The following is a 15282-nucleotide window of genomic DNA, read 5'->3' as shown; positions in this document are numbered from 1 at the left end:
GTGACGTCACTCTCAGGTGTTTGCTCCGTCCGTATTCCTCCCCCAGCAGGTAGAACCAACCAGAGAGCAGCTAACAACACAAGAGACAACTGAAACACAAGCAAGGACGTCCATATAGCCAATCAGTGCCAAGAACCATCAGTTGCTGATCATTGGTTATTACTGACCATGGAGGACGACAACAGAGAGCCAATCCCGAAGCTCATACAACCAATTAGCTGACTGCACCTGAGGAGACAGACAGGTGGACAAGTGTGAAGCCCCGCCCCTCTCAGATGTTCTATCAGGATCTAGTGTTTGTAGCAGCTGATGATGAGATGAACCTTTATTGTTTATTGTTTTATTTGGATCCCCATTAGCTGCAGCAGAACTGCAGCCATTCTTCCTGGGGTCCGACACCCTAACCCTAACCCTATTGATGCACAGGAAGTTAACACAGAGACTAAAATGAAATTAAACATCATCAGTCATTCAGAGAGATGACGCTGCCTCCACCAGGCCACACTGAAAACTACAACAGTATCTCTACCTGTTATTAAACACAGGAATGACTGGCAGGCGGCCATGTTGTCCTAACCTGTGATCAGCTGGTCTTCTGAACACTGAGACCAACAACCTGTCCAAGAGGACGCCGTCTCTGAGACACCTGAGACAAAGAGGACAGAGTGAACTCTGCTGCCCCCAGAGGCAAAGAACTGTAACTACACTCATGTGTTCACGGGTCTCACAGGATGAAGGTTCGCTCGTATTCTGGGTTCTTGTCGTTCAAAACTGTCTCCGTCTTCATCTGGATGACGTGGTGGAGGTCAGAGGTCACAGCCACCTGTCAACAAACACAGTCCAAGAGGTGAAGGCCTGGGGCCTCATGTACGAAGGTTGCGTGCACACAAAAACGTTCCGTACGTACTCCTGAAAACATGTTCATTCATCAATGTACATATCATATGTGATGCTTCATTTACCAACATTGTGGCGCGTGGAGGACAGCTGTCAAAGAGGACATGTTTGTCTCCACTCCAGTGGAGGACAGCTGTCAAAGAGGACATGTTTGTCTCCACTCCAGTGGAGGACAGCTGTCAAAGAGGACATGTTTGTCTCCACTCCAGTGAGTAGCGTCTCCAGTTTTCCATCTTACTCATTCTTATGTTTTCATTTTCTGATCGTGCAGAGAGGGGAATCTCAGGTGGAGGGTCAATTTAAATATAATCTGCATATTTAAAAGGGGGCGTGGCCATGGAGGGGTCAGGTACAACATGTGGGTTAGGGTACAAAGGAAATGTGCTTCTGGATCTGAGCGTGGGACACGTTTTAGTAGGAAATCCACTCAAGTCTTTGTACATGAGGCCCCTGAACCAGAGACTGTAGAACCAAGATGGCCACCATGTCTCTTACTCCTCCCATTAGTCAAACTGAGTCTAAACTGGATCTCGGTTCTGGATGATCCGTTAACTCTGCTCTAACTCCACCACTAACATGGAGGGGGCGGAGCTTATGACTGCAGCCAGCTATACTGCAGCCAGCCTCCAGGGGGAGCTCCACAAGCTTGAGGAGCCATAGAGGAGCTGTCATGGTGTCCACTGGTTCTACAGACTATGGTCTGGACATGTCCATGTCCTCACCTTCACATAGGAGTCACATGGCCTGGTCGACGTTCCCATCAACTCTCTGGCCTCATGGACTGCAGACACAAAAAGACACAAGTCTCTGAGGACAGGACGTCCAGCTCTGGACCAACACCATTCTCAATATTATTGGTCAATAACTGCTGGCATCTGATTGGCTGCTGCTGCATCACTCACTGTGAACAACGACCTGTCCGTCTTTTGGAGTGATTGACAACCGTAACTGACCTATGGGACAGAGACAGAGACAGAGACAGTGATTGATTGATTGATGGATGGATGGATGGATGGATGGATGGATGATACCTCTCCCCCTGAAAGCAGACGGATGGATTTTCCTCCTAGTCCTAGTCCTCCTTCTCATTGTACACCCATCTTGACCCAGGACTCTGTCAGACCTGGTTCCAGTCTCTATCTCTGAGACCAGACCTGCAGGTCTCTTCGGTTCTGATGTGGACTTGGTTCTGACCTTGGACCAGAAAAGACAGATCAGTAGAAGTATCGGGTCTAGGATCAGAGTTTAGATCAATCTCTTTAACAAACCCTGGGTCCTGGATCAGACGGGTCCTGACTCACTTCAGAATCTCCGAAGTAGGCTGAGGTCTGAATCCTGGTCTTCCTGATCAGAGCCACTCTGATCTCTGGTCTGTTGGACTGGATCTCAGCTCTGGTCCTGGTCCCAGGCCTCGCCCTGGTCCTGGTCCTGGTCCCCTCTCCAGACCCAACCCTGGTCCTGGTCTTGGTCTGTGAACACCTGCGGAGAGTTGGTCAGACCTCAGAGTCCGGGCTGCAGTTACTGATCAGTGACTGATGGACAGACAAGATGTCCTCACAGTCTCTGGGTCCTCTTGGTCCTCTGCACATCTGGACATCGGTTTTCCTTAGACCTTCGTCCTCCACCCCCTCCTGTTCTTCTCTTCTTCACCTCCTCTTCCTCTCTGTGACTCTTCTTACAGCCTGGACCACTGAGGACATGTCCATCAGAGGACCTGGTAGATACAGAAACACTTTTAGCTCAGACATTTCCCAGCATGCACTGGGTGACGTTGGGTGACATTGTCTAAATGTCTGGACAGGACACATCAGTTCCAGGGATCACGGTTTGTCCAACACTGAGCAACCACTGGAAAACCATCTCATTTTAGGAGGAGGACAGGAGAACAGGAGGACATGGGGATGATTAATAATAAAACTGATATCCCTTAAACCAGAGACACAGTGTCCTTCTTTGGAAGACATGTAGTTGATTAGACGTCTGAGTCCAACCTGAAGCTAACGAGCAGAGACAGAGGTGGAGCTCGTCACTGTGATTAACACTAACGAGGGATTAACAGTGTCCACCCTCATGGACAAACTGGACCACTGACCCCTGATCCTTGATCCCGTCCCAGCAGGCGCTGCATCTGGGACGGGACACACATTCACAGCTTCTGGCTTCAAACATTTTAACTGTTTCTTTCCTTCACGATAAAAGAGTTAAAGTTTCAGTCTCACCTCTTCCTGCTGCAGAGAGACGGTGCTTCCATCCCGTCCTGATCAGCCAACCAACAGTCTAGCTGGTCAATTAACTATCACACTAATTATCACACAGTCACACTAGCACACTATCTGTCTGTCACACTAACTAATTATCTAATTAACTAACAGACTAATCTAATGTTACTGGACGTCCAGCAGCCAGGGGAACCGTCCAACCGTCCAACATCTTCTCTGTTTCTGTGTTTCTTCAAATTTGAAGAAAATTCAAACCAGCTGCAGACCCCCACGCCCCTCCCCCCACACCTCTGCTTCCTGTCTGCGCTGTCAAAATAAAAGCTTTTTTTAAAAAGCTGCCTCCTCGCCTGGAGCTCTCAATGGGCACGGGTGTGTGTGTGTGTGTGTGTGTGGGGGGGGGGGGGTCATCCTCTTCAGACCATGGAAAGATTTAAGGTGGACTGCTGTTGTTGGCCCATGGAGGTCTGAAGGATGTAAGGTGGACTGATCTTCTCTTTATTAGGGTTTTATTTTTATGGGGGCCTCCTATTGCTGATGTCACTTCCTGCTGCACACATGTTAGTCATTAACAGTGTGTGTGTGTGTCCTGAAGTTAGTGGATCTGTCCACATATTGGACATGTTGGACACTGACCAGATGTTTCCTTTTGAATCCTAATGTCATCTAAACGGATCAGGTGTCTCTCAGGGACATATGTCCCCAGACTGAAGCTGATTATCTCTCTCTCTCTCCCTTTCTCGCCCAACAGCAGATGGTCTCTCTCTCTCTCTCTCTCTCTCTCTCTCTCCCTCTCTCAGGTTTCCATGACGATCTGTCCTCAACCGTCTCCTGCAACAGAAAGATTATTAGTTTGGTTTGAACCCTGAAGACGAGCACGTAAGTTATTGATTCACTTTATTAGTTTAATAGTTTATTAGATTAATAGTTTAGTATATTAGTTTAACAGTTTATTAGTTTACTAAATTAACAGTTTATTAGTTTAATAGTTTATTAGATTAATAGTTTAGTATATAGGTTTAACAGTTTATTAGTTTAACAGTTTATTAGTTTATTAGTTTAACAGTTTATTAGTTTATTAGATTATTAGTTTAATAGTTTAACAGTTCAATAGTTTATTAGTTTATTAGATTATTAGTTTAACAGTTTATTAGTTTAACAGTTTATTAGTTTAACAGTTTATTAGTTTACTAAATTAACAGTTTATTAGTTTAATAGTTTATTAGTTTATTAGATTATTAGTTCAATAGTTTAACAGTTCAATGGTTTATTAGTTTATTAGATTATTAGATTATTAGTTTAGTTTAATAGTTTAATAGTTTAATAGTTTATTAGATTATTAGTTCAATAGTTTAACAGTTCAATGGTTTATTAGTTTATTAGATTATTAGATTATTAGTTTAGTTTAATAGTTTAATAGTTTAATAGTTTATTAGATTATTAGTTTAAAAGTTTATTAGTTTATTAGTTTATTATATTAATAGATTATTAGTTTAGTTTAATAGTTTATTAGATTAATAATTTTAACAGTTTATTAGTTTATAGGGTTAGGGTTCAACAGATTCTCAGGAGGTTGTGGAGGTCACTGAGGAAGTTCTAGTCTTTTAGGGACGATGTTCTAGGGTTCTAGAGAGATTCCAGGGTTCTGGAGTCATTACAGTAGACCTGTGGATGACTGGTTCTGGAGCCACTACAGAGGTTCTAACAAGGATCCTTAAAGAGGTTCTAGAGGTTCTACTGATGATGAGGAGCAGTAACATATTTGTTTTTCAGGATGATGCTGAACGATCAGTGGACCATCATGAACAACAGCAGCTCAGAGCTCGACAGCAAACGACCCAACACTAACAAGGTAACCTCTATTAGCTGTTAGCCTCTGTTAGCATCACACATCCTCTGTTAGCTTCTGTAGCATCTATGAACACTTTGCCCTCAAAGTTGACGCTAGAAGCAGGGGCAAAATGGGCAAGCATCAAAATTAGAGTTTGATAAGGGCCAAACGTTTGGGCTCAGTGACCGGGTCAGAACAGAACTGATGAACCAGAGACAGGCTCATTGGTGCAGGTGGGGGGTGAAGGCTGACCCGTGTGGACTGATGAAGAAGTTAATGTTTATTCCGATAGAAAGGTGATAGTGTCTCTCAGGGCCCCATAGTCTCAAACCAGTCAGGGGGGCCATGCTGACCCCTGTCCACATGAACTGGACCACGGAGCGATGGAAGAAGGTGGCCTGGTCTGATGCTGGGAACACATGGCACCAGGATGCATTATGGGAAGAACGCGAGCCAGCGGAGACGGTGTGACGCTTTGGTCCTTGTCCTGCTGGGAGACCTTGGGTCCTTCCATCCATGTGGATGTTCCTTTGACTCATGGCTTTGACTATGTCCACCCACCCCAAGAGACTCCTCCAGCAGGAATTCAACAACATGACAGTTGACAACATGGTATTGACTTCCTCCATATTCAATCCAGCATCTGTGGGATGGGCCCGACAAACTAGTCTGATCTATGGAGGCCACACCTCTTCACATGCAGGATTTAATGGATCTGATGCTGATGGCTCACCTCCAGAGGTCTGGAGTCCGGGTCAGGGACCGACACAATATTAAGAAGGTGGTCATAATGTTATTCCTGATTGGTGCATACTGTAATTTTATATATATATATATTATAAGTTTATATAGGTTGTTAAAGTGTCTGTCTCTTTCATTGAATTTAAAGACTGCTGGAGTCAGGCTGAGAGGATCAGACCTCATTAGCAGTTAGCTATTAGCTTGACACGTGCTATGCTAGCATGAAACCTGGTGAGTTAACAACGTTAATCTGATTAAACTGTCGCATCAACGAAGATCTAATCTGCAGCAGCTGTCGCTTCTAGACCGGATCAACACTCAGCCCTGATTTATCTCACCTCCACACAGACACCTGAACACAACACAACAACACCTCCACACAGACACCTGAACACAACAACACTTCCACACAGACACCTGAACAACACAACAACACTTCCACACAGACACCTGAACACAACAACACCTCCACACAGACACCTGAACACAACAACACTTCCACACAGACACCTGAACAACACAAAAACACCTCCACACAGACACCTGAACAACACAACAACACCTCCACACAGACACCTGAACACAACACAACAACACCTCCACACAGACACCTGAACACAACACAACAACACCTCCACACAGACACCTGAACACAACAACACTTCCACACAGACACCTGAACAACACAACAACACCTCCACACAGACACCTGAACACAACACAACAACACCTCCACACAGACACCTGAACACAACAACACACCTCAACCTCTCAGTAATGGAACAACACACAATAAAACCCAGTGAAGAGTGTTGTGAGTCTGAAGGACAACATCAGTTGATGACTGAATAAATTTGACGATGAGTTTTAATAATGATTTTAACATTTAATCTAATCCTACACGTGTGTGTGTGTGTGTGTGTGTGTTTAGAGATGCTGCAACGTCCTGTTATGGTCTGTTGTCATGCTGGTCGTCATTGCAGCTGTCATCACAGTAACAGTCGCCATCTTGTACCTGAACCAGTATCCTCTGCCCTTCATCAGCAGGTAAAACACCTTCCTGTCTTGTCTGTCTGTCTGTCTGTCCATCCGTGGACATAAACCTGAGGTTGTCCTGGTAACAGGGGCGGCATCTCCTCTCCCGTGATTTCAACCAATCCCAAAGAGTCCGGTCCCCTGGTGTCCGTGTCACGCGCCGCAGATGGAGAACCAATCAGCATCTTCCTGGACCCCAACTGTCCGGATCTCAGCGAGCACTTCCTGCGTTGGGAGGCACTGCAGAGCTCGCTGCTTAGAGCGCTGACCAGTCACAATGCAGACGATTGGCAGGAGGCGGGATTAGTCCACAAGCTGGCCCAAGACCTCAAGGTGATATCAGACCATGCCCACAACTTGAAGCTGGAAGCTGATTCGCTGAAGAGAGGTCAAAGTGTTCTCGAGAAACGTCTGGACGGAGTTCAGAGTGAACAGAGTCGTATGATCCAGGTAAAGAACAGCTGATCCCATCGCTCACACCTGAGTAATACCTGATTAATAACTTTATAACTATCAGTCAGTGACAGTGTGACTCCTCCCCTGTGTCCAGGTGATCTCTGACAGTCACTCAGGTGTTCTGAAGGTGGTGTCAGGTTTCACTGATTCTCTGCTCGACCTCCAGAGGGAGACAGATACACTGAGGAGACACAAGACGGAGACGGGGATGGACAACACACACACAGGTAACAACACACATAGGTAACTACACATGGGTGTAAGGTAGCCGGTGGTTGTTGTCATGACGACAGGTGTCTCTGTCCCAGGTGTCAGACCCAGAGACTGTAGCGACGTCTTGGCTGCAGGTTTCTCTCAGGACGGAGTTTATTCTGTGTTTCCACCTCACGACACAAACGGCTTCAGAGTTTACTGTGATATGACGACGGACGGAGGAGGATGGACGGTACACACACAATAACAGACACAGTAATACACACCAAACACTGCAGCTTTTCAGGAGTTAATTAGTTAATTAGTTCACTGAGATGAGATGAGGTGAGGTGAGGTGAGGTGAAATGAAATGAAATGAAATGAAATGCAATTAGATTAGATTAGATTGGATTAGATTAGATTAGATTAGATTAGATGAGGTGAGGTGAGGTGAGGTGAGATGAGATATCATGAGTTGAGATGAGATGAGATGAGAAGAGGTGAGTTGAGATGAGATGAGATGAGATGAGGTGAGATGAGATGAGATGAGATGAGGTGAGGTGAGGTGAGATGAGATGAGATGAGATGAGAGTGAGATGAGATGAGATGAGATGAGGTGAGGTGAGATGAGATGAGATGAGAGGATGGACGGTACACACACAATAACAGACACAGTAATACAAACCACACACTGCAGCTTGTCAGGAGTTAATTAATTAGTTCACTTAGATGAGATGAGATGTGATGAGATGAGATAAGGTTGAGGTGAGATGAGATGAGATGAGATAAGGGTGAGGTGAAATCAGATGAGATGAGATGAGATATCATGAGTTGAGATGAGATGAGGTGAGGTGAGATGAGATGAGAAGAGATAGCATGTGGTGAGGTGAGGTGAGATGAGATGAGATGAGATAAGATGAGGATGAGGTGAGATGAGATGAGATAGCGTGAGGTGAGGTGAGGTGAGATGAGATGAGGTATCATGATGTGAGATGAGATGAGGTGAGGCGAGGTGAGATATCGTGAGATGAGATGAGATGAGATGAGGTATCATGATGTGAGGTGAGATGAGATGAGATGAGATGAGGAGATGAGATGAGATGAGATGAGATGAGATGAAATGAGATGAGATGAGATGAGATGAGATGAGATGAGGTGAGGTGAGATGAGATATCATGAGTTGAGATGAGGTGTGATGAGGTGAGGTGAGGTGAGATGAGGTGAGATGAGATATCATGAGTTGAGATGAGATGAGATGAGATGAGAGGATGGACGGTACACACACAATAACAGACACAGTAATACACACCACACACTGCAGTTTGTCAGGAGTTAATTAGTAAATTAGTTCACTTATATGAGGTGTGATGAGATGCGATAAGGGTGAGGTGAGATGAGATGAGATGAGATGAGATGAGATGAGGGTGAGGTGAAATGAGATGAGATGAGATGAGATATCATGAGTTGAGATGAGATGAGGTGAGGTGAGATGAGATGAGAAGAAATATCATGTGGTGAGGTGAGATGAGATGAGATGAGATATGATGAGGGTGAGGTGAGATGAGATGAGATGTCGTGAGGTGAGATGAGATGAGATGAGATGAGATATCGTGAGGTGAGATGAGATGAGATGAGATGACATGAGATGAGGTAAGGATGAGGTGAGGTGAGATGAGATGAGGATGAGGTGAGGTGAGGTGAGATTAGATGAGATGAGATGAGATGAGGCGAGATGAAATGAGATGAGATGAGATGAAACGAAATGAAATGAAATGAAATGAAATGAAATGAAATGAGATTATATTAGATTAGATTAGATTAGATTAGATTAGATTAGATTAGATGAGGTGAGGTGAGATGAGATGAAATATCATGAGTTGAGATGAGATGAGATGAGATGAGATGAGGTAAGGATGAGGTGAGATGAGATGAGATGAGATGAGGATGAGATGAGATGAGATGAGGCGAGATGAAATGAGATGAGATGAGATGAAACGAAATGAAACGAAATGAAATGAAATGAAATGAGATTAAATTAGATTAGATTAGATTAGATGAGATGAGATGAGATGAGGTGAGGTGAGATGAGATATCATGAGTTGAGATGAGATGAGGTGATAGCAATGAGATGAGATGAGATGAAATGAGATGAGATGAGATGAGATGAGGGTGAGGTGAGATGAGATGAGATGTCGTGAGGTGAGATGAGATGAGATGAGATGAGATATCGTGAGGTGAGATGAGATGAGATGAGATGACATGAGATGAGGTAAGGATGAGGTGAGGTGAGATGAGATGAGGATGAGGTGAGGTGAGATTAGATGAGATGAGATGAGATGAGGCGAGATGAAATGAGATGAGATGAGATGAAACGAAATGAAATGAAATGAAATGAAATTATATTAGATTAGATTAGATTAGATTAGATTAGATGAGATGAGGTGAGGTGAGATGAGATGAAATATCATGAGTTGAGATGAGATGAGATGAGAAGAGGTGAGTTGAGATGAGATGAGATGAGATGAGGTGAGGTGAGGTGAGATGAGATGAGATGAGATGAGATGAGAGTGAGATGAGGTGAGGTGAGGTGAGGTGAGATGAGGTGAGGTGAGATGAGATGAGAGGATGGACGGTACACACACAATAACAGACACAGTAATACAAACCACACACTGCAGCTTGTCAGGAGTTAATTAATTAGTTCACTTAGATGAGATGAGATGTGATGAGATGAGATGAGGTGAGGTGAGGTGAGGTGAGATGAGGTGAGATGAGATGAGATGAGATGAGAGGATGGACGGTACACACACAATAACAGACACAGTAATACACACCACACACTGCAGCTTGTCAGGAGTTAATTAGTTAATTAGTTCACTTATATGAGGTGTGATGAGATGCGATAAGGGTGAGGTGAGATGAGATGAGATGAGATGAGGGTGAGGTGAAATGAGATGAGATGAGATGAGATGAGATATCATGAGTTGAGATGAGATGAGGTGAGGTGAGATGAGATGAGAAGAAATATCATGTGGTGAGGTGAGATGAGATGAGATGAGATATGATGAGGGTGAGGTGAGATGAGATGAGATGTCGTGAGGTGAGATGAGATGAGATGAGATGAGATATCGTGAGGTGAGATGAGATGAGATGAGATGACATGAGATGAGGTAAGGATGAGGTGAGGTGAGATGAGATGAGGATGAGGTGAGGTGAGGTGAGATTAGATGAGATGAGATGAGATGAGGCGAGATGAAATGAGATGAGATGAGATGAAACGAAATGAAATGAAATGAAATGAAATGAAATGAAATGAGATTATATTAGATTAGATTAGATTAGATTAGATGAGGTGAGGTGAGGTGAGATGAGATGAAATATCATGAGTTGAGATGAGATGAGATGAGATGAGGTAAGGATGAGGTGAGGTGAGATGAGATGAGATGAGATGAGGATGAGATGAGATGAGATGAGATGAGGCGAGATGAAATGAGATGAGATGAGATGAAACGAAATGAAACGAAATGAAATGAAATGAGATTAAATTAGATTAGATGAGATGAGATGAGATGAGGTGAGGTGAGATGAGATATCATGAGTTGAGATGAGATGAGGTGATAGCAATGAGATGAGATGAGATGAAATGAGATGAGATGAGATGAGATGAGGGTGAGGTGAGATGAGATGAGATGAGATGTCGTGAGGTGAGATGAGATGAGATGAGATGAGATATCGTGAGGTGAGATGACATGAGATGAGATGACATGAGATGAGGTAAGGATGAGGTGAGGTGAGATGAGATGAGGATGAGGTGAGGTGAGATTAGATGAGATGAGATGAGATGAGGCGAGATGAAATGAGATGAGATGAGATGAAACGAAATGAAATGAAATGAAATTAAATGAAATGAAATGAAATGAAATGAGATTATATTAGATTAGATTAGATTAGATTAGATGAGGTGAGGTGAGGTGAGGTGAGATGAGATGAAATATCATGAGTTGAGATGAGATGAGATGAGATGAGGTAAGGATGAGGTGAGGTGAGATGAGATGAGATGAGATGAGGATGAGATGAGATGAGATGAGATGAGGCGAGATGAAATGAGATGAGATGAGATGAAACGAAATGAAACGAAATGAAACGAAATGAAACGAAATGAGATTAAATTAGATTAGATGAGATGAGATGAGATGAGGTGAGGTGAGATGAGATATCATGAGTTGAGATGAGATGAGGTGATAGCAATGAGATGAGATGAGATGAAATGAGATGAGATGAGATGAGATGAGATGAGGGTGAGGTGAGATGAGATGAGATGAGATGTCGTGAGGTGAGATGAGATGAGATGAGATGAGATATCGTGAGGTGAGATGACATGAGATGAGATGACATGAGATGAGGTAAGGATGAGGTGAGGTGAGATGAGATGAGGATGAGGTGAGGTGAGATTAGATGAGATGAGATGAGATGAGATGAGGCGAGATGAAATGAGATGAGATGAGATGAAACGAAATGAAATGAAATGAAATGAAATGAAATGAGATTATATTAGATTAGATTAGATTAGATTAGATTAGATTAGATGAGGTGAGGTGAGGTGAGATGAGATGAAATATCATGAGTTGAGATGAGATGAGATGAGGTAAGGATGAGGTGAGGTGAGATGAGGATGAGATGAGATGAGATGAGATGAGGCGAGATGAAATGAGATGAGATGAGATAAAACGAAATAAAACGAAATGAAATGAAATGAAATGAAATGAAATGAAATGAGATTAAATTAGATTAGATTAGATTAGATTAGATGAGATGAGATGAGATGAGGTGAGGTGAGGTGAGATGAGATATCATGAGTTGAGTTGAGATGAGGTGATAGCAATGAGATGAGATGAGATGAGATAAAATGAGATGAGATGAGATGAGATGAAATTAAACGAAACGAAACGAAACGAAACGAAACGAGATGAGATGAGATGAGATTAGATTAGATGAGGTGAGGTGAGATGAGATGAAATATCATGAGTTGAGATGAGATGAGGTGAGGTGAGGTGAGGTGAGATGAGATGAGGTGAGATATCGTTAGATGAGAGGAGATGAGAGGAGATGAGATGAGATGAGATGAGATGTGTGTGCAGGTGATCCAGAGGAGGGAGGACGGCTCGGTGAACTTCTTCAGAGGATGGGGGGCGTACAGAGACGGCTTCGGAACGACCACAGGAGAACACTGGCTGGGTCTGACACACTTATTAATCCATCTGTCTTTATGAGGACCAGCTGGATGAGGACTGTTTTAGCCTAATGTCCCTATCTCTGTGCACCTGTCTGTCTCTACCTGTCTGTGTCTTAGGCCTGGAGAGGATCTACTCCCTCACCAGGTCAGGTGGTGTCGAGTTACGTATCGACATGGCCGACTTCGACAACGCCACAGCTTTCGCTCATTATTCAGATTTTTCTGTCGGTCAAGATTCAGTGAATCCAGACGAGGACGGTTATCCGCTGACAGTGGACGGCTACTCTGGGACTGCAGGTACTACTTAGTATTACCTAGTACTACCCAGTATTACCCAGTACTACCCAGTACTACAGAACCAGTTTAAAAAGCAAGTGTTGTCACCACCAGGCGACTCCCTCCTGAAGCATTCTGGCATGCGGTTCACCACCAAGGACAGGGACCAGGACCAATCAGAGAACAACTGTGCAGCGTACTACCAGGGGGCGTGGTGGTACCGGAATTGCCACACCTCCAACCTGAATGGCCAGTACCTGGGAGGAGGCCACGCCTCCTATGCTGATGGGGTGGAGTGGTCCAGCTGGACGGGCTGGCAGTACTCGCTGAGGTTCACCGAAATGAAGATACGACCGAGCAGCAAGCCAGGGAATCCCGACCTCTGACCTATGACCCATGATAATCTGACCTCTGACCATGAACCCTGACCTCTGACCCCTCACCTTTGACTTGTCCTAAACTTTGTCGACGTTTTATAAAAAAGTTACATTTAAAGTAAAAACTGCATCAGTTGTTTTATAGTGTTGGATGTGTTCTGGTCAATAAAGTTTCATACTGATCATTGATTGATTGATTGATTGATTGACATTAAAGAGCATCAGCATCTACAGGTTTTACTGATCAAGAAGAACATTTAATACATTGATAACTGTTCTGGTACATCATTTAAACAAAGGTGTGATTTAGCATAATGTATAAATTAAACAATGTTTACATTAATTAATGATTGATTAATTAAAATATGCATAAGGTAAGTAATGTGTAAATGAAATAATGTTTGAATGTAAATTATGTTTAAAAGGGAGTAATGTGTAAATTAAAAAGAGTCTGAGATTAATGAAATAATGTTTAAATTAAACAGAGTCTAAGGTTCATTGGTGATTCTAAATTGGCCGTAGGTGTGCATGTGAGCAGCGCCGTCGTATGGGGGGAAAAGTGATGACAGTCCTAAGGGCCCACAGCCCATCAGGGCCCACACACAGCCCCCAGTAGCCTCTACGACTAAATTATTATGCATAGGGTTAACTAATATATATTCATAGTAATGAATCCGAAAAAAAAATAAAGCCACAAAGTCAGGCAATATTTTAATTTTAATAATTTCAATAACCCCCTTGGCCCCTTCTTAAAAAATGGTTTGGTCCACACCGCGGGTTTGAATGGAGCGAGAGCGAACTCCAACAGGGAGCGAGGGAGATGAAGATGATGGAACAAAAAACACAAATCTGGAGACTAGAAAAGACTAGAGAGGGAGGCCAGGGCTAGGAGCAACAGAGCAGGGGCCCAGGACATCAAAAAAAAAAATTCTAATGGTGAGAGTAAAACTACCGAGGGCGCCTACTTGTTCATTCATTCATTCATTTATTGTCTGTAACGCGTACCTGACGGGGCTGTAGCTTACGTTAGCTGTCAATCATCGGGTGAGAGGCGGGAAGTGGCCAGTTCATTGTAGAGCAGCGATTCCTAGTGTAGATAACTGAACGTTACTAATGTGGAGGCTATCTACAGCGGACTGTGTGTTTCACACATTACTGTCGGACAGTGCTCCAGTCAGCACCAAGCACCCGCTCACTTACCAGGCTACACTGAATTGTATTATGACCCATTCAAGTTCTACTCAGTAATTATGAGCATTAGGCGAAGGTCAATAACGTTATCATGATGTGTTCAAATGTGGTCTTGTAAAAATGTGTTCGCTATGGTGGGACATTTGAAAATACAAAAAAGTTAAATGTTCCAACAACATTTGTACTACCTATTTGTTAAGTGGTTAATTGAAGATATATGCAATCAGAGGTGTAATAACGTGTTCCAAATCAGAGAAATGGGAATAATTTACATAACAATACTCTAACTCATTGTTGAGTGATTATACACCAGGCATCAACAGAAAAACAAAGAAAAAACATCATAATACACAGTTGTAAAAAAAGTGGCAATGAATGGGGTAGAGGGGCCCACGTCGATATTCTTTCAGGGGGCCCAGAATTCCTAGCAACGGCCCTGCATGTGAGTGTTAATGGTTGTCTGTCTCTCTGTGTTAGCCCTGGGATAGACTGGAGACCTGTCCAGGGTGGACCCCCCCTCTAGACCAATGACAGCTGGGATAGACTGGAGACCTGTCCAGGGTGGACCCCCCCTCTAGACCAGTGACAGCTGGGATAGACTGGAGACCTGTCCAGGGTGGACCCCCCCTCTAGACCAGTGACAGCTGGGATAGACTGGAGACCTGTCCAGGGTGGACCCCCCCTCTAGACCAGTGACAGCTGGGATAGACTGGAGACCTGTCCAGGGTGGACCCCCCCTCTAGACCAATGACAGCTGGGATAGACTGGAGACCTGTCCAGGGTGGACCCCCCCTCTAGACCAGTGACAGCTGGGATAGACTGGAGACCTGTCCAGGG

The 15282-nt window shown here is 43.9% G+C and overlaps 2 protein-coding genes across 2 annotated transcripts; one reads left to right on the top strand and one right to left on the bottom strand.

Annotated features, from left to right (window-relative positions):
• Nucleotides 1-4: 4 nt before the first annotated feature.
• LOC311493631 (uncharacterized protein) lies at nucleotides 5-3240 on the bottom strand (the record flags this gene model as incomplete). The annotated part of the gene is made up of 10 exons (XM_084552362.1): nucleotides 3117-3240; nucleotides 2456-2611; nucleotides 2199-2376; nucleotides 1929-2091; nucleotides 1800-1850; nucleotides 1620-1678; nucleotides 729-823; nucleotides 578-646; nucleotides 168-228; nucleotides 5-70 (listed from the first exon to the last, which is right to left on the bottom strand). Coding segments are annotated over exons 1-10 (930 nt in total), but the record flags the coding sequence as incomplete, so codon positions are not given.
• A 1647-nt stretch (nucleotides 3241-4887) lies between these two features.
• On the top strand, nucleotides 4888-13263 carry fibcd1a (fibrinogen C domain containing 1a; the record flags this gene model as incomplete). The annotated part of the gene is made up of 8 exons (XM_084552361.1): nucleotides 4888-4965; nucleotides 6617-6732; nucleotides 6810-7170; nucleotides 7271-7403; nucleotides 7485-7621; nucleotides 12507-12603; nucleotides 12719-12898; nucleotides 12992-13263. 8 exons carry the CDS (start codon nucleotides 4888-4890, stop codon nucleotides 13261-13263), a joined length of 1374 nt encoding a protein of 457 aa, XP_084408487.1.
• Between the last annotated feature and the right edge of the window lie 2019 nt (nucleotides 13264-15282).

This window comes from Chelon labrosus, assembly GCF_963514085.1.
Source record: "Chelon labrosus genome assembly, chromosome: 9".
Classification (NCBI taxonomy): Eukaryota; Metazoa; Chordata; class Actinopteri; order Mugiliformes; family Mugilidae; genus Chelon; species Chelon labrosus.
The sequence above is the reverse complement of the archived record's forward strand: the minus strand, read 5'-3'. Positions and strand labels throughout refer to the sequence as shown.